The 23,975-nt window shown below is 41.8% G+C and overlaps 1 protein-coding gene across 1 annotated transcript; it reads left to right on the forward strand.

The window, feature by feature from the left end:
- The first annotated feature begins 814 nt into the window (after positions 1–814).
- LOC115462565 (vasotocin-neurophysin VT-like) lies at positions 815–17,927 on the forward strand. Its single transcript, XM_030192559.1, has 3 exons — positions 815–934; positions 8,267–8,468; positions 17,732–17,927. Exons 1-3 carry the CDS (start codon positions 815–817, stop codon positions 17,890–17,892), a joined length of 483 nt encoding a protein of 160 aa, XP_030048419.1. The 3' UTR covers positions 17,893–17,927.
- Positions 17,928–23,975: the final 6,048 nt, after the last annotated feature.

The following is a 23,975-nucleotide window of genomic DNA, read 5'->3' on the forward strand; positions in this document are numbered from 1 at the left end:
GCCTCCAAAACTCAACACAATGCTCCAGGTATACTAAGATTCTAGTCCTATGTGCATAAGGGGCCTGTGAATGCAGGTGCCCCATTATAAAATTACATGCCATCATTCATCCTACACAGGTTGGAATTTCATAAGAGGTTACTTTGCACATGTGGCCACAGATCTGTGAAAATAACTCCCCCTCCCCCACAGTACAATGTCACCAATGTACTTTGATTGGGGTGTGTCGGCATTGTTGCGCAGCTTAGTACATTTATAATATTACCCTTAATTTGCACTGTCTAGCTTCTTAGAAGCAGAACTGAGAGTCATGAAGATGCTTTCAAAATGATTCCTTCACTGAACCCCAAGTATCTAAAAATAATTATAGTTCTTTGTGTGTGTGTTTTAAAGGAAGCTTTCATTTGGAAGGCTTGCATAAAATCACTTTGGCATTTACAGTTAGCAAATTTCAATGCAACAGAAGTTAAGCACGTACACATATTGGATTTCTTTCCTAGGCAAGCATCTCTGGAATTTTTAATAGTGAGTGTTGTGTTATTCAGTGTTTGAAAAAAAAAAAAAAGGAAAAAGGGAAATGCTATGATTGGGATGCTAATGCTTGTGCCTACGCACAAAGTCACATCAATTATTTGCTTTTTTTTTTGGTTTGATAAAAAAAATTGAGCTGGCAAGTGCTACAATGGAATAGAAAGCAATTACAATGGCATTTGGAATAAATAAATGGCAGTATAAATAGGCTGTGCAGTCAAGAGGACACAGTTGTACACCTATCCAGTTGCAGAGCAGATTGTCCTGCAGCCACTCTGCCAATATGCCTGAAGCCTCTGTTCCTGCGTGCTTTCTGTGTCTTCTCGCCTTGTCTTCAGCATGTTACATCCAGAACTGCCCCAGAGGAGGAAAAAGATCCTTCCCAGACACAGAAGTCAGACAGGTACAGTATTCTCCAAATCATCAACAGGTATTTCACTTCAGCCACTAAGGATAAGCTATTGTACTTTATCTGGTTAGGTTTAGAAAATGTTTAGAAAAGTTTAACAGTGTAGGTAGGTAGAAGGTTGAGAAAATTGTGCATGTATGATTGCCTTAATGATTGATTATATGTATATATATATATATTCTCTCAGCCAGTTCATATGTATTTGCATACATTTGTGCATGTGGGTTGTATATAGAGACACATACATACACTTACTTTTGCCTATGCATTGTACCAGCTATTTCTGACTTTGTGAAAGAGATGCATTAATTTGCAGTCACTGTGGTAGTTTTAAGAAAAAACTAACCAAATGAATTGCACGATTGCTGCAAAATATAGCCTAAAACATGCTTTGACCCACGTTAAAATGATAAGATGGATTTAGCATTTACATTTTATTCTAAAAAAAAAAAAAAAAACCCAGCTAGAATAGAAATATCATTCTTATCAAGCTATGTTGAAGAGGAATGGTGAAAGAAATATATAGAGATACCTATATTAAAACACCATTTAAGTACATAAGTACATAAGTAGTGCCATACTGGGAAAGACCAAAGGTCCATCTAGCCCAGCATCCTGTCACCGACAGTGGCCAATCCAGGTCAAGGGCACCTGGCACGCTCCCCAAACGTAAAAACATTCCAGACAAGTTATACCTAAAAATGCGGAATTTTTCCAAGTCCATTTAATAGCGGTCTATGGACTTGTCCTTTAGGAATCTATCTAACCCCTTTTTAAACTCCGTCAAGCTAACCGCCCGTACCACGTTCTCCGGCAACGAATTCCAGAGTCTAATTACACGTTGGGTGAAGAAAAATTTTCTCCGATTCGTTATAAATTTACCACACTGTAGCTTCAACTCATGCCCTCTAGTCCTAGTATTTTTGGATAGCGTGAACAGTCGCTTCACATCCACCCGATCCATTCCACTCATTATTTTATACACTTCTATCATATCTCCCCTCAGCCGTCTCTTCTCCAAGCTGAAAAGCCCTAGCCTTCTCAGCCTCTCTTCATAGGAAAGTTGTCCCATCCCCACTATCATTTTCGTCGCCCTTCGCTGTACCTTTTCCAATTCTACTATATCTTTTAATACATAATTTCCTTGAACTGTAATAAAGAATTCAAGTTTGTTGTCAATGTGCATATTTAAATATCAACTGCTGGAGTGTTAACATATTTCTAATAGGTTTTAGCCACAGTGTCATTGGATGTGCAGCTAAATAATAGGTTTAGCTGATGTATATATACTCTGTTATGGCTAATGATATGAAATGTTTAAAAATATACTTTATTTAGATCACACCTTTTCAGTAGTTGCTCAAGGTGAGTTAGATTCAGGTATACGAAGAGGCTCATTTTCAAAGCACTTAGACTTACAAAAGTTCCATAGGTTACTATGGAAATCTGTAAGTCTTAGGGCCCCTTTTACAAAGGGATATATGGGCATCTCATATTTAATGCACACTTTAAAAACACTAGTGCCCCTTTGTAAAAGGGACCCTAACTGCTTTGAAAATGTGCCTTTTAAGTGTTTTCCCTGCCCTTGGAGGACTTACAATGTAAACTTGTGCCTGAGGAAATGGAAGGTTAAGGGGCCCTTATACTAAAGGGTGGTAGGGTTACTGCATGGGCAGTGTGTGCAAAAACAGCACCATCGTGAAGGCATCCCATGATATTGCTGTGATCAACACATCCCAATCCCCACGGTAGAAAATAGATATAATTTTCTAGTGTGGGGCGGGGAGTAGGCGTGTCCTGTGTAAATCGGGTAGCGGAGGCGCATTAGCACATGGTAGCCAACTAGTGCAGAAGTAGCACAGGAGCCTGTACCGCCTTCTAATTAGGTGGCAGTAAGGGCTCCCGGCGGTGATGGCCATGTGGTAATGGGGAAATTAGCATGTGAACTAAACCAAAAAAAAAGGGAAGGGTAGAACCCTCAATAGTGTACAATCAATATATATAACTAAGTCTTGAAAGTTCTCTTATAGTAGATGGCAGAAAAAGACCTGCATGGTCCACCCAGTCTGCCCAACAAGATAAACTCATATGTGCTACTTTTTGTGTATACCTTACCTTGATTTGTATCTGCCATTTTCAGGGCATAGACCATAGAAGTCTTGCCCAGCACTAGCCCCGCCTCCCCCCACAGGCTCTGCCACCCAATCTTGGCTAAGCTTCTAAGGATCCATTCCTTCTGAACAGGATTTCTTTATGTTTATCCCACGCATGTTTAAATTCCGTTACCGTTTTCATCTCCACCACCTCTCGTGGGAGGGCATTCCAAGTATCCACCACTCTCTCCGAGAAAAAACACTTCCTGACATTTTTCTTGAGTCTGCCCTCCTTCAATCTCTCATTTCTTGTCCTCTAGTTCTACCGCCTTCCCATCTCCGGAAAAGGTTTGTTTCATATCACCCCTGTTTCTCCTTTCCTCCAGGGTATACATGTTCAGGTCAGCAAGTCTCTCCTCATACGTCTTGTAACACAAATCCCATACCATTCTCGTAGCTTTTCTCTGCACCGCTTCAATTCGTTTTACAGCATTAGCAAGATACGGCCTCCAAAACTGAACACAATACTCCAGGTGGGGCCTCACCAATGACTTATACAGGGGCATTAAAACCTCTTTTCTTCTGCTGAGCACATCTCTCTTTATACAGCCTAGCAACCTTCTAGCTATGGCCACCGCCTTGTCACACTGTTTCATCACCTTCAGATCCTCAGATACTATCACCCCAAGATCCCTCTCCCCGTCCGTACATATCAGACTCTCACCGCCTAACACATACGTCTCCCGTGGATTTCTACTCCCTAAGTGCATCACTTTGCATTTCTTCGCATTGAATTAATTGCCAAACCTTAGACCATTCTCCTAGCTTCCGCAGATCCTTTTTCATGTTTTCCACTCCCTCCCGGGTGTCCACTCTGTTACAAATCTTAGTATCATCTGCAAAAAGGCAAACTTTACCTTCTAACCCTTCGGCAATGTCACTCACAAATATATTGAACAGAATTGGCCCCAGCACCGATCCCTGAGGCACTCCACTACTCACCTTTCCCTCATCCGAGCAAATTCCATTAACCAGCACCCTCTGGCGTCTGTCCGTCAACCAGTTCCTAATCCAGTTCACCACGTCGGGTCCTATCTTCAGCCCATCCAGTTTATTCAAGAGCCTCCTGTGGGGAACCATGTCAAAAGTTTTGCTGAAATCTAAGTAGATTACGTCTATAGCACATCCCTGATTCAATTCTCCAGTCACTCAGTCAAAGAATTCAATGAGATTTGTTTGGCACGATATACCTTTGGTAAAACCATGTTGTCTCGGATCTTGTAACTTATTGGCTTCCAGGAATTTCACTATCCTTTCCTTCAGCATCGCTTCCATTACTTTACCAATAACCGAAGTGAGGCTTACCGGCCTGTAGTTTCCAGCTTCTTCCCTATCACCACTTTTGTGAAGAGGGACCACATCTGTCATTATCCAATCCCACAGAACCTCTCCCGTCTCCAAGGATTTATTAAACAAATCTTTGAGGACCCGCCATAACTTCTCTGAGCTCCTTCAATATCCTGGGATGGATCCCATCCGGTCCCATAGCTTTGTCCACCTTTAGCTTTTCAAGTTGTTCATACACACTCTCTTCTGTGAATGGTGCAGTATCCACTCCATTCTCATTTGTACTTTTGCCAGTCAATCGCAATCCTTCTCCAGGATTTTCTTCTGTGAAAACAGAACAAAAGTATCTATTTAGCAAATTTGCTTTTGCTTCATCATTATGTACATAGCGGTTTGCAGCGTCTTTCAGTCTCACAATTCTTTTTTTAGTCTTCCTCCTTTCACTAATATACCTGAAGAAATTTTTGTCACCCGTCCTTACATTTCTAGCCATTTTTTCTTCCGCTTTCGCCAGATATCTCTCTCTTGGCTTCTTTCAGTTTCATCCGGTATTCCTCTCCGTGTTCCCCTTCTTGGGTTTTTCTGTATTTCAGGAATGCCAACTCTTTGGCCTTTATTTTCTCAGCCACTTGCTTGGAGAACCATCTTGCTTTTATTTACTCTCCTTACATAAAAGTTTATGGCCCTATTTATAGCTTCTTTCAGCTTGGACCACTGTCCTTCCACTTCTCGTTTGTCCTTCCAGCCTATCAGCTCCTTCCTCAAGTATTCCCCCATTTTACTAAAGTCAGCATGCTTGAAATCCAGGACTTTGAGTTTTGAGTGGCCGCCCTCCACTTCAGCCATCATATCAAACCAAACCGTTTGATGGTCACTGCTGCCCAGATGGGCACCCACTCAGACATTTGACACACTATCCCCATTTGTGAGCACCAGATCCAGTGTTGCTCCCTCCCTCGTGGGTTCTGTCACCATTTGTCTGAGCAGAGCACTTTGAAAAGCATCCACTATCTCTCTACTTCTTTTCGATTCTGCAGACGGAACCTTCCAATCTACATCCAGCAGATAGAAATCTCCCATCAACAGAACCTCTCTCTTCTTTCCCAACTTTTGAATAGCTGCGATCAGATCTTTATCTAGTTCCTCCATTTGTGTCGGGGGTCTGTAGACAACACCCACGTGGACAGAGATTCTATCCTCTCTTTTTAAGGTGATCCATATTGCTTCTTCTTTTCCCCAGGTCCCTGTCATTTCAGTCGCTGCGATATCATTTCTCATATACAGAGCTACTCCTCCAGCTTTACGACCATCTCTATCCTTCCTAAATAGATTATAGCCTGGTATGTTTGCTTAGACTGCGAGCATTTGTGGTCATCGCTTTCCATCTACATTTCCTGGTATGTGTTTCAACATTAGTGATTTGGGGGTGTCTTTTCTTTTTGGGTACCTTCATATTTTTTTGTTTCACCCTCATTGCTTTTTCTTCGGCTTCAGTTCTATTTTCAGGAACATCACAGTGCTGTAATGAAGCAAAAGAATTCTGTAGGGGCAACACTTGTGAGGGCGGATGCTTTTGTGTCACATAACGAAGTCTGCCTGAGCCTACCGTGATCCATCTATTCTTAGGTGGTTTTATCCTTTGTGGCAGTGGTGAGAATTTGGTATGATTCTGTGCAGTATGATTTTGTGCAGTCCTAGATGTTGCTTTAAGTGCATCCAGTTCCTGTTTTACTTTACTGAGCTCTTGTTTTAAACTAGTGAGCTGAAGACAGATAGGACAAGCCTTAAGTCTCCAGATGATTGGCCTTGAAACTAAAGCACCACAATTATTACAGAGAATAAAAGTCATCCTGGTTGAAATGGGTATGAACAGGTGTACTATGATGGAGTCAACAGTCTGCAAGGCTGCCTGTGCGTGACCGAGGAGCAAAGCCAACGAGTTTTGGCTTTATATATGACTGGAAAACCCTGGGATGGGTGGGATTATTAGTCCCAGTGAGTCAGCGAAGGCTGGTGTTAGACCATAAGAGAAGGCTCAAGATTTATTTATATATATTGATTGAAATTAGCATGTGGCCATTAAAAAAAAAAAAAACACTGAATGAAGCCATTTTTTCAGCCACGCTAGGAAGTGGCCTAGAGCACGCAGCAAACCCATGTGCTAATCACAGCACCAGCCACTTTCTAGTGTGGCTTAGTAAAAGGACCCTCTAAGTGACTTGCTGAAGATCATAAGGAGCAGCAGCAGGATTTGAACTGGGCTTCCCTGGTTGGCAGCTCAGTGCTTTAACCACTAGGCTACTCATCCACTCTTATATATGCTCTTTTTAACACGGTTAAATATACTGCTATTAGTCTACAGTGACTGCAGTACAGCATTAAAAAGTGTATTTATAATGTTCCCTAAGGCTTTTACTGACACCTGGCGGTGATGAGCAGCCACAGCCACAGCCCTGTGATTATTCAGCACCATGGTCAGCACCCTATCACTAGGTTCACATGCTGTAGAACAGCCTGAAGTGAAAGCATGCAACTGCCAAGGCTCTTAAGTTCTAGTACATTAAAATATGGAGTTAACAATAGTTGCACAGACTTAAAGTTTTCACTTTGCTAATCTTGCACGAAGTTTCTTCTATTTGATTTCTAAATTATTTCTGTATTGGTGTTTCCATTAGTATTCTAAAAGGTGAATATTCTCCCACTCTCCTCCCCCCCACCCAAAAAAAAATTGAACTTTGCTTTCAGGAAAAGTATTAAAAAAATATTTATTTTCTCTGAGGTTAAGTAGAACTGTGAATGGTTTACTGATGTCTTAAAGTAGCACTGCTAGTTAAATACTCAATTTGATTCTACTAACTCTTATTCTAAGATTACCTTTTTATTCTAATATATTGTATAGGTCACCCAGATTTGGGCATGGATTCCAGATCCATGTATAAATTAATTAGTCAATTAGGTGCTTACAATCAATTATTGGAATTAACAAGCACTTAAATTGGCAGCAATTAGGAATTTCATGTGAATTCTATTCTATAACTTGAATGCCTAAATTTCATAGCACGCAACTCTGAAGGGGGGCATGGCCATGGGAGGAGAACGGGTGGGTCAGGGACATTTCCAGAAATTAGGCGTGATGTTATGGACTATCAGCGTTTGCCATTATCCTGCCCTTTCTTTCTTTTTGCATCAGCCTTTGGCAGATATAAATGCTTGACCCAAGGTTAGGCGCTAAATGTTCCCTTCTCTACTACTGCCAACTCCAGACTTCGCTCCTTCTGTCTTGCTGCGCCCTATGCCTGGAATAGACTTCCTGAGCCCCTACGTCTTGCCCCATCCTTGATCATCTTTAAATCTAGATTGAAAGCCCACCTCTTTAACATTGCTTTTGACTCGTAACCACTTGTATCCACTCGCCTCCACCTACCCTCCTCTCCTCTTTCCTCTACATATTAATTGATTTGTTTGCTTTATTTTTTGTCTACTAGATTGTAAGCTCTTTGAGCAGGGACTGTCTTTCTTCTATGTTTGTGCAGCGCTGCGTACGCTTTGTAGTGCTATAGAAATGCTAAATAGTAGTAGTAGTAGTAGCAAATGCGTGCTAAGCTAGTATTCTATGAAGGGTGTTCCACACAGAGCACTCTTTACAAAATGCTAGCTTAGCATGGATCATCCTGGAGCCTAACTTAAGACTAGATTCAATAAATGGTGCCCAATGTGATTAGTGCCATATGAAGCCCTCATACTTTGCAACAGAACAGACTAGCATTCCTGAGCTTTCCTTTAGCACTGCACACAAGGGCCATGAGCTCAGCCTCCTGGACAGATTTTATGGTCAGAACAGTGAGGGATTTTACTGCACTTATTCAGACTTTCTTTTTCTCTTCAGTGTATACCCTGCGGTCCTGGGAATCGGGGCAGCTGTTTCGGTCCTAGTATTTGCTGCGGAGAGGAAGTAGGCTGTTACTTTGGCACTTCTGAAACACTGAGATGCATAGAAGAGAACTACCTGCCATCCCCCTGTGAATCTGGAGGAAAGCCATGCACCATGGGTGGAAGATGTGCTGCCCCAGGGATCTGCTGTAATGATGGTAATATAAGTACTCCTTCCACAAAATTCAACAGACAAAACAAGCCAAGCAGTGAGATTTAATTAGAGTAACAAGGCACCTTAAAAAAAGTGACTACTCAAACTTAATTATATAAATGTTACTTCTGCAATTTACAATGCAGATAAGCATGAGGGAATCAGCAACCCAAATCAAACAGTGGAGTGTAGCAGGCCACAGATGGAACAAAAGGGCAGAATCTTAAATTGGAGGATGCAGAATTTATTGAAGAACCCTACATGGCCTGTGTTTCGGCAAGGTACCTGCATCCAGGCTCATCTGGTAGTTTCAAAAGCAAAAGACTTCCTGTACAATTCAGCCTCTGACATAATTCAAAACAAATTCATGTATTAATGAGCTCTGTGCTAACTTCACAGTGACTAAACAGAAACCTTTTGTTCCATTTGTGACCCACTGCAATCCATTTTGGTGACTCCTGCAATTTACGACAAACTTAGGGGTCCTTTTACCAAGCTGCTGTAAAACGAGGGCATTAGCATGTCCTTACGCATGCTAAGGCCATTTTTACAACTACTGGAAAATGACTGCTTTTCCATTTTTTGAATTAATGGCAATGTGCTAATGATTTAAAAATACAACCTGAACTGCCACAAAACAAAATATGAAAAATCTTCAAACAAACCCATAACATGGAATTAAACATATTGGGTCAGATTCTATATATGGCGTCTGAAAAATCCATGTGGAATAAAATTTCTGCCTGAACATATTCTATAAGTGGTATATATATGTATATCGTTGATATCCCAGTGCTTAGAATTACGCATATCCATTTACACCAAAGGAAATGTGGTGTAAATACAGCACGTAGATTTAGGCGCAGAGGGGCATATTCTATAAGTTGTGTAAATTTTTGAATGCCCAAGAAATGCCCATTTCCCTGCCCATAACCATGCCCCTTTTTGGCTCCACGCTAGAGAGCTGCACGGCTTCTGTCCCCGCGGGAATCCCGCGGAACCCGCGGGATTCCCGCGGGGACGGAGGCAGTTTCTGCGGGGTTCCCGCGGGGATGGAAGCAGTTCTGCGGGGTTCCCACGGGGACGGAGGCAGTTCCTGCGGGGTTCCCACGCGGATGGAACCAGTTCTGTGGGCTTCCCTTGGAAGTGTAAGCTGCACCTGCACCAGCCTCTCATCTACCGAATACCAATTTATTTGAGTGCTGTCTCCTCCTCCTCCTCCTCTTCTTCCTTGCTTTAACAGCATAAATGTGGAAAGTCTTCCATTAAGGAGGTGGTAGAGTCACAAATGATGACGGAATTCAAAAAGGCGTGCTAACCTTAAATGGCTGCATGTGTGTGGATATGTCAAGTGACACTTAGATGGCGACTCTGGCTGTGATGAACTAGAGCTGATACCTGGCAGACTTGTATGGTTTGTGTCTCATACATGGCAATCTGGTGTAGGATGGGCTGGAAAGGGCTTAGACAGCAACTTCAGTGGCTGGAACATGAGGACAGTGCTGGACAGACTTATGGTCTTTATCCCACAAATGAGAACATGAATAGGCTGGAGTGGGCTTCGATGGCAACTCCAGCAGTTGGAACATAAGGATGGGGCCAGATAGACTTCTGTGGTCTTTGTTCCAGAAACACGAAAGAAAGACCATAATCAAATATATAATATCACACTCGTTGATTTAATGATGAATTGATCATGAGTGTGACTATTGGGCAGAGTGGATGGACCGTTCAGGTCTATTTGCTGTCACTTACTATGTTACTATTAATCCTCTTTGCTCTCAGACTGGTGCACAGACCTCAGCTCTGACACAGGCACGAGAATCAGATGTCACCTGACCTACTGGCGCGTGCATGTGGCGACCTCTCAGCACACACTGCCAGTGAATCAGAGACAAATCTTACATGTGCACACCAGAGTGTTCCAAGTTCCAACTTCCGTTCCTTCCTTGCCTACAGTGCTGTGGCTCAAATCCAGAGAGAGACTGAGGGAGCTGACTGGAACTTTCTTTTATGTACTATTAAATTCTTACGGGGATGGGTGGGGATGGGTTAAATTCTTGCGGGGACGGGTGGGGACGGGTTGGGATGGTTTAAATCTTTGCGGGGACGGGCAGGGATGGGTAAGATTCCAGTGGGGATGGGTGGGGACGGGTAAGATTTCTGTCCCCGTGCAACTCTCTACTCCACGCATTAGAAGTTAGGCACTGTATGTTACAGAACGCACTTAGCGAGTTGTGCACATAAATTCTAATAATTGCCAATTAGTGCTCATTATTGCTTGTTAAGTGCTGTCAAAAATGCCAATTGACTTGTTAAGCCAATTACGTTACGTGCATTGTTATAGAATGCGCTTGGATTTTGGCACGGAACGCTAGGTGCGCTATATAGAACCTGGTGGATAGTGCTTAACACCCCTTCAAATTCTTCACTCATAGTATTTTTAATATATTTAATAATAATGGCGGAAAAGACCTAAAAAAAACATGGTATTTTTCAGAACCTCATTGATATATAGTAACCACAGGATAACTTGTCATGATTGGTCAAAAACCTCCAATTTTTCACTGTATCTACTATAATAAAAAGCACCTCCAACGTTCTGAAGCCGACTCCGTGGCTTAACTGAAGGGTTCGTAAGTTCGTAACTGTGTAGCCACCTCTCTCTGGCCATGTCTCTCTGCCCCGCCCTCACATCTAAACGTCATGATGTCAAGGGCGGGTAATCAGAAAGCAGGAGTGGACACCTCCAACGTTCTGATGCTGTGGCTTCACTGAAGGGTTCAGACGGCATCTTAAAAGAGTCAGAGAAAAAAAAACGCCTTTTGAAAACGAGCTCCGCTTCAATAATACGGATTGTCTACCTTTACAAATGTAATAAGGTAATTTTGTTGAAGGAGAAAAGGGAGCATTTCCTGGGTGGCCTTTGCTGCTACAGCACGCTGGCTCTCAGCGCCCGACGGAGGGAGGGAGGGGCGACCCTGGAACTGGGAGGGAGGGGGACAACGACCTTGGAACTGGGAGGGAGAGCGGGAGGGCAACCCTGGAATTGGGAGGGGGGAGGGAGGGAGGGAGGGAGGGGGGGGCGACCCTGGAACTGAGAGGCAGAGGGTGCAACTGGGAGGGAGGGAGGGAGGGGGGCCACCCTGGAACTGGGAGGGAGGGAACTGGCACACACTCTCATTCTCACACACACACACACACACACAGTCTCACTCTCTGTCACACACACACACACACTCACACATTCACTCTCTCTCTATCACACACTCACTCCAAGGAAAAACTTGCTAGCACCCGTTTCATTTGTGTCAGAAACGGGCCTTTTTCCCTAGTATTTTATTAAAATTGGAGGTTTTTGACCAAGCATGACAGCGCTAATCCTGTGTTAATCAGTTTGCATGCAGCATTGTAGATGCACTAATTAGCACAGAGTTGTCCACTGTCCAACCCCCCAGACACACCCCTTCCCAGAAAAATGTTTTTTAAAAAAATTTTGGAATGTGGTTTGCACATGTACATTCAAAACTCATTGTGGGACACGTCAGCACATACCACAATAAGCTTTTTTTTTAATGCTGCAGTGAACTTGTGCTGGTGCTTACCTCAGCTTTGTAAAAGGAGCCCCTTAGATTCAGCTATATTTTGCTGAAACTGCTTCAAAAATTTGCAAATCCACCAACCTTCCACCCTTTTCACCCCTACTAAAATGCTTTCACTATTAGTTTTCAACTTGGCTATTCTCAGATGGCATTATTCATGGACCTGCACTTCAGTCCATAATATCTGGCTTGTGGGGCTCTAATCCAGTTTGGGGGTGATCTCTGAAAAAGGATCCAGTCCAAAAACTGGAAGAAATGCACTCTCTACAGCAACGAGCAACCTATTTTGAACTTGCTCCAACACCGTAAGCAGTTGTGTTAGCAATTTATTTATTTGGATTCATTTACCGCCTTTTGGAAGGAATTCACTCAAGGCGGTATACAGTAGCATGTCCTCACTCTCCACAATTTGGAGAGACACACTGGCATTCTTGATCTGCTGCTGAGAAGTTGGAGATTATTTCCTCCACAAATGGGGCTTGTTCTAATCAACTTTGCGGATCAAGCGTGAAACTGAAAGCTCAATATTTAACTTGGGCAGCGGGTAAGCAAAGCACCAGCTGCTGTGGTTAAAAGGAAACTGAATATTCAGTGCCAGTACAGAATATCTGATTTCAGTGCTGACCCAAGTAGAGAGGTGTGGTAGCTCTGTTAGTCCACTTTTATAGATAATAAATAAAAATAAAGCAAAATGTAGAAAAGAAAAAAAGATGATATCTTTTTTTTTATTGGACTAACAATACATTTTTGATTAGCTTTCAAAAAGTAACCCTTCTTCAGATCAGAAATATATTTTCTGATATTTGTCAACATTTGTTTAAGTGAAAACACAAAAGCATTCCAATGATGGTCTCACAGGAAGAGGGTGGAGTGGGTTAGGTGAGAAACAGTGAGAGCTGGGTGGGTGAGAGACAGGGAGAGATGGATGGCTGGTAAGAGGGCAACAAAGTAGTAGAATTTTATGGTTTATAGTTATGAGTTAGAATGAATCTGATTAATTTTTGTATTAGTTTCTGTGAGCACTGGTGGATGTTGTTAGGAATTTAATCACATGCAGCTGTGCCATCTGCATGGGGAATGTTGTTGTATAGCGATTCTACATCCATTGTGACCAGAAGAGCACCCGGTGGTCACTGCTTGATGTTTTAAAAAATTTGTTCAGAAAATTTGTGGTGTCTTATACAAAGCTGTTTGTCTTGTGCATGAAGATATTTCCATTGTAAGAGTGTCAATACCAGACATGATCGGTCTGCCAGGGTTTCCAGGTTTGTGGATTGTAGGTAGCACGTGGAATGTACCCACAGAAGGATGGTCTGGTATGTTTTTTTTTTAAATGTGGCAGTACTTGCTTTGGAGGTGTTTTGATAAGATTTTTCAACTGTTTTGTATAATCCTCTGTGGATCCTACAGTCAGTTTCCTATAGTATGTTTTATCCGAGAGCTGTCTGTGTCCTTCAATGTAGTTTTGTGTGCCCATAATTACTACAGAGCCTCCTTTGTCTGCAGGTTTGATGACAATGTTTTGGTTATTTTGTAGGCTTTTTATGGCAGCTCTTTCTGGTAGAGAGGTTGTACAGGATCTTCTTTTGTTTGCTGACCCAGAATTACTATCTGGTTAGCTGCCATATTCACGCTGCCAGCCAAATAGCAAACTGGGTAAAGTTAAGGCAACCTTTTTTTCTGTGCTAATTTTATGCAGTCAGGGGTCCTTTTACAAAGACCTGCTAGCATTTCTAGTGCTCGCTAAAAATAAGCATGCGCTAAATACTAAAGATGCCCATATATTCCTATGGGCATCTCTAGCATTTAATGCATGCTAATCTTTAGCACATGCTAAAAATGCTACCGCGCCTTTGTAAGAGACCACCTCATTGGTCTAAGTATGGATTCTAACTGGATAACCGGATTCCATACCATCCTGTATGCAATCTAAGATCCCAGACCCAAAATTGCTTAGTTATACCAACCATTTTGAGCAAGGCTGGATTCTACTAAAGATTCAGCATTTTGTTTTTATCGAGCACCAGCTCTATGGAACTCTTTTACCACACCATTTACATTTAGATAGTAGTCTGGTTTGTTTTAAGAATTTGAAGACATGTTACTTTTCGTTAGTTTTTCTGAAATACCGCTAGTTTTGGACCATGATCACCAAAGGGTAGATTTTATTTCATTCTTCCTTTTCCAGTAATTATGTTCAGGTTTTGCTGTGACCGTTGTTTTGTTTGAGGAAATTGTTATTTTATAGTTTTATGAGCTGAAGTCTTTGTAAACTGTTCCAATTGTTAGTACATAAGGGCAGTATATCAAATGTACTGAATAAATAAACAACCTCCATCTCTCCAACAGATGACTCAATTATCCAGTTAGTAGCACATGCCTTTGTATATCAGCCTCTGAGTATTAATCGTCCAAATATTCACATTAACTAGGAAAGAATTAAAAGCAAAATATCTTTTAAATTTTAAAGGAAGTGGACTCTCTCCTTTTTTTCAATTAAAGATAGTCCCAATATCCAATCTGAAGAGTAATGATCCAGAATCTGCAATCAGATTTTATAAAAAAACTTTGTAAGCTAAGGGTATTTCAAAGACATGAATGTCATTGTCAAGTTGGATGTAACTTAAGGGGTAGAACAGTAATTTATAAAATTACCCAAAGGAATTGAAGAAACTCCTAAGATACATTAGTTCCTTCAGTTCCTACAGCTTCACTCAGGAGGTCTTGTACAAAGGTGGGGTAGTGTTTTTAGTGCGTGCTAAATGCTAGAGACACCCATAGAAATGTATGAGCATCTCTAGCCTTTAGCACATGCTTATTTTTAGTGCGTGCTAAAAATACTAGTTCGCCTTTGTAAAAGGACCCCTCGATGAACAGATGCCCCTTTCCTCAAGGGTGGACCAAACAGGCACTAAGCAATACCCCGGCCACAAAGCCCCGCATACTCAGCACAATCAACTAGCACCACCAGAAAAGGGAGATAGACCACTCATGCGGGCCTCATGGCCGAACGGGAACCCACTCGTACAGAGTCCAAGCATGCAGGCCTCACGGCCGAACTGTAACCTAGTCACACACTGGGGAAGGGAAAAAGAACAACGAGGGGTCCCAAAAGGAACTGGAGCACATGCAATGCACACAGCGCTAGCTAGTGACACAAGGGAAGGGTGACAGACAAGAAGCTGGCAGGTACAGGCTACGACCAGGGGACAAGAAAGCCAAGGACAGAATGGGACACAGACTCTATAAAAGTGAAGCTCCACAGGAACACTCTAGGCTGTACCATGCAGCACACAAATACACTAGGCTGTGCCACACAGCCAAGGCAAAAGGGAAGCCACAAGACTGTGCCACTCAGCACTCAAGGGTCAAGGGAATCCACACACAAGAGTACACAAGGCTGTGCTACAAAGTCAAATAACAGACACTAGAGACAAAGGGAAAAGCAAGCAAACAAGGAAAGCTGTCTTTAAGTACACCCGTCAGATAAGGAGCAATGCTCACAAGAATCAGGAGACAACCACAGCAGACAAAGAGTTAAAGCAGGCTAAAGGGAAGGGCTGCTTTCAATACTCAAGTCAGAAAGAAGCAGGGCTTACACTGCAGTCAAAGATTTAAAGATAAAGGGAAAAACACAAAGTTCCTACCAGAACTCAGCAGCACACAGAGACAGAGCAACAGAGCACCCACAGGTGCACGGAACTAAGGTAATCAAGGGAAGCAGCTAAGCTAAGCTAGGGAGGCAAACAAGCATATGCTGGGAATAACTAGCACACAGAGACAGAGCAGACAGAGCACCCACAGGTGCACGGAAGCAAGATAATCAAGGAAAGCAGCTAAGCTAGGGAAACAAACAAGCATACGCTGGGAACAATCAGCACACAGAAAGGCTACAAGCAATGAGAAGAATACGCAAATTCCTACAAATGCAAGGTGTGCTACAAGCACAGAGAGGGAAACAGGCTTCAGATAACAGGGATCAAACGCTAAAGCAAAGGCTGTAGGGAGAGGTAAGGCTGCTTCAGACGTCAGCTCAATCCCTGACAGGCCAATCAGAAGGAAGTCCCAGACATTCCCCTGCCAGTCTTAACAGAATTATAACACCAAATTTATTCTTTACTTGATATACCATCTAAGGAAATTTTGTCTAGGTGGTTTACTAACTATACCAATAGATAGGAAATGGAAAACTACAATATAGATAGAAGGCCAGGAAGAAGAAAGCAAAGCGGCAAGGAGCTAGAGAAGAGCTTGAAAAGCTTTAGTATTTCCTTTCGTAAACAATCTCAATCATCCCTCCAAAAAAAGAAATCAAAGTGATGAGTGTGCACAAAACTTTATAAAAATACCTGAAGGGCAATTCTTTAATTCAGCGCCTAAGTAATAGAATAATAGCACTTATGCGTATGATTGGTGCTATAAATTGGCATTTACACGCATAAATGCTAGGTGCAATTCTATAACAGGTGCCAAAATCGCTTAGGTTAGAGGTGGCACACACACAGATGGATCATGGATGTGTGTAATTTATAGAATCCTAAAAGTTATCTTCAGGGCATACTTAGATGCCAACAGTTACTACTGCCATCGACTAGGCATAACCGTTGAAGCCTAACGTTAGGCACATCAATGCTGACCTACACTTGTATTCTATAACAAAATCTTGGCACTCAGATTTGTTATAGTGTTGGCGCTAAGCACATGGCAGTGGGGTACTTAACTCCTGGGACCAGGTTACAAAATGGCCACCTTAACTTGTTTGAATTAGACTAACGGCTAATTTTAACCTTTTTATTATCTGAAAATAAAATCGATCATACATAGTCGTACAAGAAAATACTTTTTGGTTGTCGAGAGCAGTACATGCAAGGATCATAGTGCTTAGCATTTAGGTTAGTAAGCAATTTGGAAAGGGATTTTTGTGGTTAAGCTGATTTACTTATTGAAAGGGATCTTTCGGGGACAATGTCTCCAAATGGATGAGTTTTGCGCACACCATGACAGTAATAAACCTCACTTCTAAGCCAAGGTATGTGCAGTAAGATCTCAGTCTTTCAGATTTACTGAGAGGAATAGGGAGCTCTGTCCAGCATGTATTTGCAGGGTCCCCAATTCCCCTTCAAAAGCACTGCAAGCCCCCACACCCCCCCCCCCTTGGGAACAGCAACACAGGTAGATCTCCAGTCCCCCTACCCCTCCCCAAAATGGAAGCCCTGGTGTCCCAAGTGGGCTGCTACCTCAAACCCCATGTTCCTTGGTGGTCTGTCAGAGCCCTCCATCCATACCTTTCAATGGAGGAGGGAGAAGCACACTCACTCCTCATCCAGCGCCACCTTCAAAATGGCGGCACCCTATTAGCTCTGATCATAGGGGCGGTATAGCCCTGTGCTGTTCCAGCACTATTTTTAGAGCACTATTTGGAACAGTGCGGGGGCTTCTGATCATCTGCCTGTGAGTAAGGAATTTTTGTGGGTCAGCCAGTGTTTACCAGTTGAAAGGGTTTTTTGTGAATGCATGAAATGAAAAACAAAGGTCCAAAAATCAGGACAAAAAAAAAAAAAAAAAGCTCATTTGGCCCTATACATATCCTTAGTAGGTACACTAATCTCCCTTACCCTTGTTATATAGACATGAAATTGATTATTATTCTTGCTATTACTTGTAGAAAGTTGCACCCTGGATTCCAGCTGTTTGGATGAAGACAATGAAAGAAGAAAAGTTTCTCTAGACAAGAACGTAACTTTGATGGATGGATCAGCCAGTGATATTCTTCTCAAGCTGATGCAAATGGCCAACCGACAACAGGGGAAGCAGCAGCTCAGCTGAGATGTACAGCCTCGCAGATATTTATAAAAGTTAATATATTACTAAACTATGATAGATCCCCCAACAATCTAAATTTTACTGATCATTTTCAGATCCCATATGCAAATGCCTGTAAAAATACACATGATCAGCAGTTTACTGTAAATATGTGACAAATAAAGTCTTTTATTGCACTGTACTCTTGCAATTTTTTTCAGGTAATTCATTAGAGTCTACAAGTGTATACTATCATTATATTTCTGACCCTTCTTTGCATTCCCACCATTGATAATAGAACAGTGTGCCACTTAGGACAGAAGTTCCCAACCTTTTGTTGTGTGGTCCCCTTATTAAACCTTCAAAAAGTGCAGGGACCCCAGTTCATCCTCACTACTTTTCACAGCCCCTGTCCTCTCAGGGCCAAGACTGTCCTCATCAGCTCTTTATCTCCCTCTCCGTTCCTGCTCCCTACTACCCAGTCGCCACCAGTTTCTCTGTCTCTCCCCCAAACAGTCCCCATCAGTCTCTCCCTTTCTTTCCTGCCAGCCAGTCCCTACCTGTCTGTTTGTTTCTCAAGCCATGCTTCATAGTCTCTCTCACCAGCCTCTCTCCTCTGTTTCTCTTGCTCCCTCCAGCCAGTCTATGTCTCTTTCCCTCTCCCCCAGCCAGTCCCAACCTCTTCCCACCAGCCAGCCCTAGTAGTATCTCTGTCTCTCTTTCCTCCTCCAGCTAGTCCTCACCATCTGTACCTCTCTCCCTCTCCTTTATCAAGAATCAATGCTGTAATGCTGATGGCAGCCCTGTAGTCTGATGGTGATCCCAATGCTTCTGCTTATAGTCCCCACAACTACCTCTGACCACACTCCACTGCTGACTCCACCCTTGCAACAGCTTCTGCTTCTAGTATGCACAGCTGCTTCCAAGTCCATCCCCACAGTTGCTTCTTCTTTCATTCCCGTGGCTACTGCTGCTACTCTATCACCATCCATGGCTGATCCCGCCTCCACAGCACCTTCTATATTCTGCTCACATGACAATATAAAAACTCTCTTACGTGTTCTGTGGACTCTGTATAATGGTCTGATCAATCCTCAGGGCTCCATGGATCACAGACTGGGAGCAACTGATTTAGCAGGTCTTAAGATAACCACCTGTTGCTTGTTAGACTGGAACATCCAATAAGATGCAACTTAGAGAACTAGGGCCAAAGCACATGCCTTATGATCGCCCTTTAAGCTCCCATTGTCTCCTTCCATCGTTTCAATGTTTGTGTTCCATTGTTACTTTCCTTAACGACACTTTGATTGTCTCGCATAACTCTGCACAATGTAATCCATAACCAATCTGTAACAACTGTATTTCCATCATTCATCTCATATTGTAAGCCACACTGAACCCGCAAAAAGGTGGGAAAATGTGGGATACAAATGCAATAAATAAATAAAATAAATAATTTCTCATCATAACATGCAGTTAGGGTGAAAATATACACATCAATATTTAAAAGCGCTTATGTGCTCAGCACCCGGTGGTAACCCAATAATTGCTTTATTTTTTAATTCAATGCCACTGAATAGATACATTTTGAATAGACAACTGAATATATGGCCAAATTTTATCCATATGAAATGAGAAAAGGTCAGGGCATTCAATGGGCAGGGCCAAAATTTATGCTAATAGCAGAAACAATCTGTTGCTATCCATGTAAATAGCAGTCCTAACTTCAAACAGATAAGCTACCCATTTAAGTGTAGGACTGCATGGCGGTTAGGGCCATTGAGTATGTCTTTATGCGACAGCCGTGTCTTTGAATACTGATTCCAAAGTTTTCCCACATATCTCTGGCTGTGGTTATCCTTAGCTCCCAAAGTGGAACAAGACAAAAACTCATCTATAGTATTTCTTCTCTGATTATTGGGCAAGTAGCTTTTCACATATTTTTTCACACAACGACCAGGAATATTTGGTAATAGGAGGTAATTGGAACCAGCATCCAGATCTGATGTTATGTTAAGGCTTCCGATTGTAGATTTTAACTGATAAACACCAATAACGCCATTCCAAGAGCAAAAAAGTAGGTGTCTATTAGATTAACCATCAGAAAATTCCCACTTCTCCTACATTATCAGGCTCATTTTCCAAAGAGAAAAATGTCCAAAAAGTGACATAAGTCTGCATTTGGAAGTTTTTGTTTTTTTTTTTAACAAAAATGTCCAAATCAGTATTTTTGAAGCCTCTTTAGACATTTTTCTCTGAAGTCTGTCAGAAGTGCGTCTAAATCTCAAGGGAGTGTGTCAGGGGCATGTTCAAGGCAGGACTTGGGCGTTCCTAAGACTTAGATGTTTTTCAGCCATAATGGAACAAAACAAAACTGTCCAGGACTAAAACTTAAGACATTTTGAGCTAGACTTGTTTTTATAACGAATAAGGCACAAAACTTTGCCCTAATTAGCCAGATGACCACTGGAGAGAATCAGGAATGACCTCCCCTTCTTCCCCCAGTGGTCACTAACCCCCTCCCACCCACCCCCAAAATGTGATGAAAAACATTACTTGCCAACCTCTATGCCAGCCTCAGATGTTATATTCAGGTCCATTAGAACAGCATGCAGGTCCCTGAAGTAGTCAAGTGTTGGGTGCAGTGCAGTGCACTGCTGACAAGAGGACCCAGGCTTCTACCTCCCCCCTATCTCTTACACTTGTGGATGACATTCTAAGCCCTCCAAAACTCACCAGAAACCCACTGTACCCACATATAAGTGCCCCCTTTACCCGTAAGGACTATGGTAGTGGTGTACAGTTGGGGGTAGTGGGTTTTGGGGGGCTCAGCATACAAGGTAAGGGAGCAATGGTGAGATGTGTAACTGGGAGCAGTTTATGAAGTCCACTGCAGTGCCCCCTAGGGTGCCCTTTTTCTGTCCTGAGATGTCAGGGGGGGACCAGTCTACTAAACACGCTAGCTCCTCCTACATCCCAATGGCTTGATTTTATGTGTTTTGCACTTGGACTTTTTTTTTTTTTTTCAAAAATGGAGCAACCCCCCCCCCCAAAAAAAAAAAAAAAGTCCAAATGACAAAATGTCCAAAAAAATAAAATGTCCATAGTATTTTTGAAAAAAGAAAAAAGATAGATGTTTTTCTTTTTCGAAAATGACCTTCTTTCCTGTTCAGAATTTGGATGTTTTGTGTAAAATGTCCAAATTCAGATTTAGACGTCATATCCTCTTGATTGCTTTGGATCTTCAACACTACTTATGTGTCTTTCCATACTACAAACTCTTCAGTTGCACAAATATATGTGTACGATTCAACCAGGAAAAAAAAAAAAAAAATACCCAGCAACAGTACCCTGTGCTTCAAAAGCACCAACACACACTGATATTCTGTATCCTCAAAGAACCCCAACCAGTTAGCAAATAGCCACCTGCTTTTACATTTCATAAACACATAAGAATAGAAACTCTAGCTACAGCGTGTTGTATTTGAATATACTACCTTCCCTAAACATATTAAATATAAATAGATAATATAAATATAAATTGAATATAACAAATATAAATCAAGCATACCCTACCGATCCAACATAAATGCTTGATCTCTGCAACACAACAAAACTAAAGAACATAATGGACATAACACAACTCTTCCGTTGTACGATTCCCTGGTGTGACTGGGCCACATGAACTTTATCTTACCACAACATCACTTTGTATTTGTTTACACCGGAGTCTGTAACACCTCTCTGGTACTATGTAAGCAACATTGAGCCTACAAACAGGTGGGAAAATGTGGGATATAAATGTAACAAATATATAAATACATTTCTAAACAAAATGAATCTGTCACTGATTATTATCTTGACCTTCCTTCCCACACTCTCTCTTTACCCTACCTATCCCTATATCATGTCCTTGTCATCAACCTCTATCTGTCCTCAAAATGCTTCAGTGTTGACCCTGTTTTAGTAAGCACCATCAACTCTGCTGGTAGGCTGCTTCAGATATCCATCGCCCTCCTATAACTTCCTCCATCCTTAGGATTCAAGTTTCGGTTTATTTTTGATATACCGCAAATCGTATAAAATACATTTCTAAGCAGTTAAAATATTTGAAAGGGAAATGAAATATAATTAAAATATAAACAAGGCAAGCAGGGAAGATAAGACCAAAACAAAAATGCATACAATAGGGACACACTGAAGGGATAAGAATTAAACTAAATTACAGAGCCATAAATGAACACTTTAGAGGAAAGTAGGTGTAGGTAAAACAGTGGTGTGCTACAAGTGAAAATGTGGAAAGAATAAAGCATGAGACAGGTCACAGAGAATACTTGTTTAAAGAGATAAGTCTTAAGAGCAGTTTTACATTTCTGGTAGGATAATTCAGCCCAAAGTGGGGCTGGGAGCAACAACACTAAACCAGGAATGACAAATAGTATCAAACCAAATAAGATGAAATGGAGGCATAGTAAGAAGATGCTGACTGGAGGAACAGAGGGTATGAGAAGAAACATAAGGAATAAAACGACTGAAGAGAAAGGAAGGTGAGCCAGTATGCATGACTTGATATGCAATAATCATAGGCGCCCGATATAAGAGGCTTGGGAGGTCAGGTCCGCTCACTTGCAAAACCTTTTACCTGAAGTTGTGATTTTCCTCTCTCCCCTGCCCAAGTTGTCCTGGCAGCGCAGCAATGCTCACTGAGGCAGGCATGCTCTGCTGAAGGTGCTTAAATCAGCAGCTGGTCCCATATGAGCAATTTAATTGGCCAGGCACCTCTCCCACCTGGTTAAATCACTTTGAATATCAACCCCTTAATTTCATATATACTTCATTCAAGCTATTGATCTGGTGTAAATCAGGTAGAGTAGATGTTTCCCTGTCCCTGGAGGGTTTACCATCTCATTTTCTACTTGAGGCAATGGGCGGGGGGGGGGTTAATGATATGCCCAAGATTACAAGGAGCTGCAATGAAATTTCAATCAATCTCCCCTGGTTCTCAGCCCCTACTTCTCCATGTCAGACTTACTCTCAAGATCCCATACACACATCTAAGTTTAATATTTAAAAGCACAAGCTTCAATTATGTAATTCTAGGAAGCCGTTTTGGGATTATTTTTAATATTATTATTAAACATTTATAGCTTGTATTTTCCAGTGCTCAAGGGGGGTTAGAATTGGACATACACAATATTTAAAACAATATAAAAGAAAATTAATATAACTACGAGTATTTAATTTATTATTTATTTATTTGTTTAGATTTTGCTCACACCTTTTCAGCAGTAGCTCAAGGTGAGTTATATTCAGGTACACTGGCTATTTATCTGTCCCTGGAGGGCTTACAATCTAAAGGCCCTGTTTACTAAGGTGTGCTAGTGTTTTTAGTGTGCGCTAATGCTAGAGACACCCATATATTCCTACGGGTGTCTATAGCATTAGCACGTGCTAAATGATAAAGGGGATGGGACAACTTCCCTATGAGGAAAGGCTAAAGCGGCTAGGGCTCTTCAGCTTGGACAAAAGGTGACTGAGGGGAAATATGATAAAGGTCTATAAAATAATGAGTGGAGTTGAACGGGTAGATATGAAGCGTCTGTTCACGCTTTCCAAAAATACTAGGACTAGGGCGCATGCGATGAAGCTACAATGTAGTAAATTTAAAACGAATTGGAAAAATGTTTCTTCATTCAACATGTAATTAAACTCTGGAATTCATTGCCAGAGAATGTGGTAAAGGCGGTTAGCTTAGCAGAGTTTAAAAAAAGGTTTGGACGGCTTCCTAAAGGAAAAGTCCATTGACCATTATTAAATGGACTTGGCGAAAATCCACTATTTCTGGGATAAGCAGTATTACTACTACTTATCACTTCTATAGCACTACAAGGCATATGCAGCGCTGTACACCATACATGAAAAGACAGTCCCTGCTCAAAGAGCTCACAATCTAAATAGGACAGACAAACAGACAGGACAACTAAGAGGTAAGGGAGTATAAAATGTTTTGTACTTTTTTGGGATCTTGCCAGGTATTTGTGACCTGGATTGGCCACTGTTGGAAACAGGATGCTGGGCTTGATGGACCTTTGGTCTTTCCCAGTATG

The sequence above is a fragment of the Microcaecilia unicolor genome, chromosome 2, assembly GCF_901765095.1.
Source record: "Microcaecilia unicolor chromosome 2, aMicUni1.1, whole genome shotgun sequence".
In the NCBI taxonomy this organism is placed as follows: domain Eukaryota; kingdom Metazoa; phylum Chordata; class Amphibia; order Gymnophiona; family Siphonopidae; genus Microcaecilia; species Microcaecilia unicolor.

Coding starts and splice junctions, on each gene's coding strand:
- LOC115462565 (XM_030192559.1), top strand. CDS start 815: ATGCCTGAAGCCTCTGTTCCTGCGTGCTTTCTGTGTCTTCTCGCCTTG. Junction 935..8,266: donor CAGACACAGAAGTCAGACAG/GTACAGTATTCT, acceptor TTTTCTCTTCAG/TGTATACCCTGCGGTCCTGG. Junction 8,469..17,731: donor AGGGATCTGCTGTAATGATG/GTAATATAAGTA, acceptor TATTACTTGTAG/AAAGTTGCACCCTGGATTCC.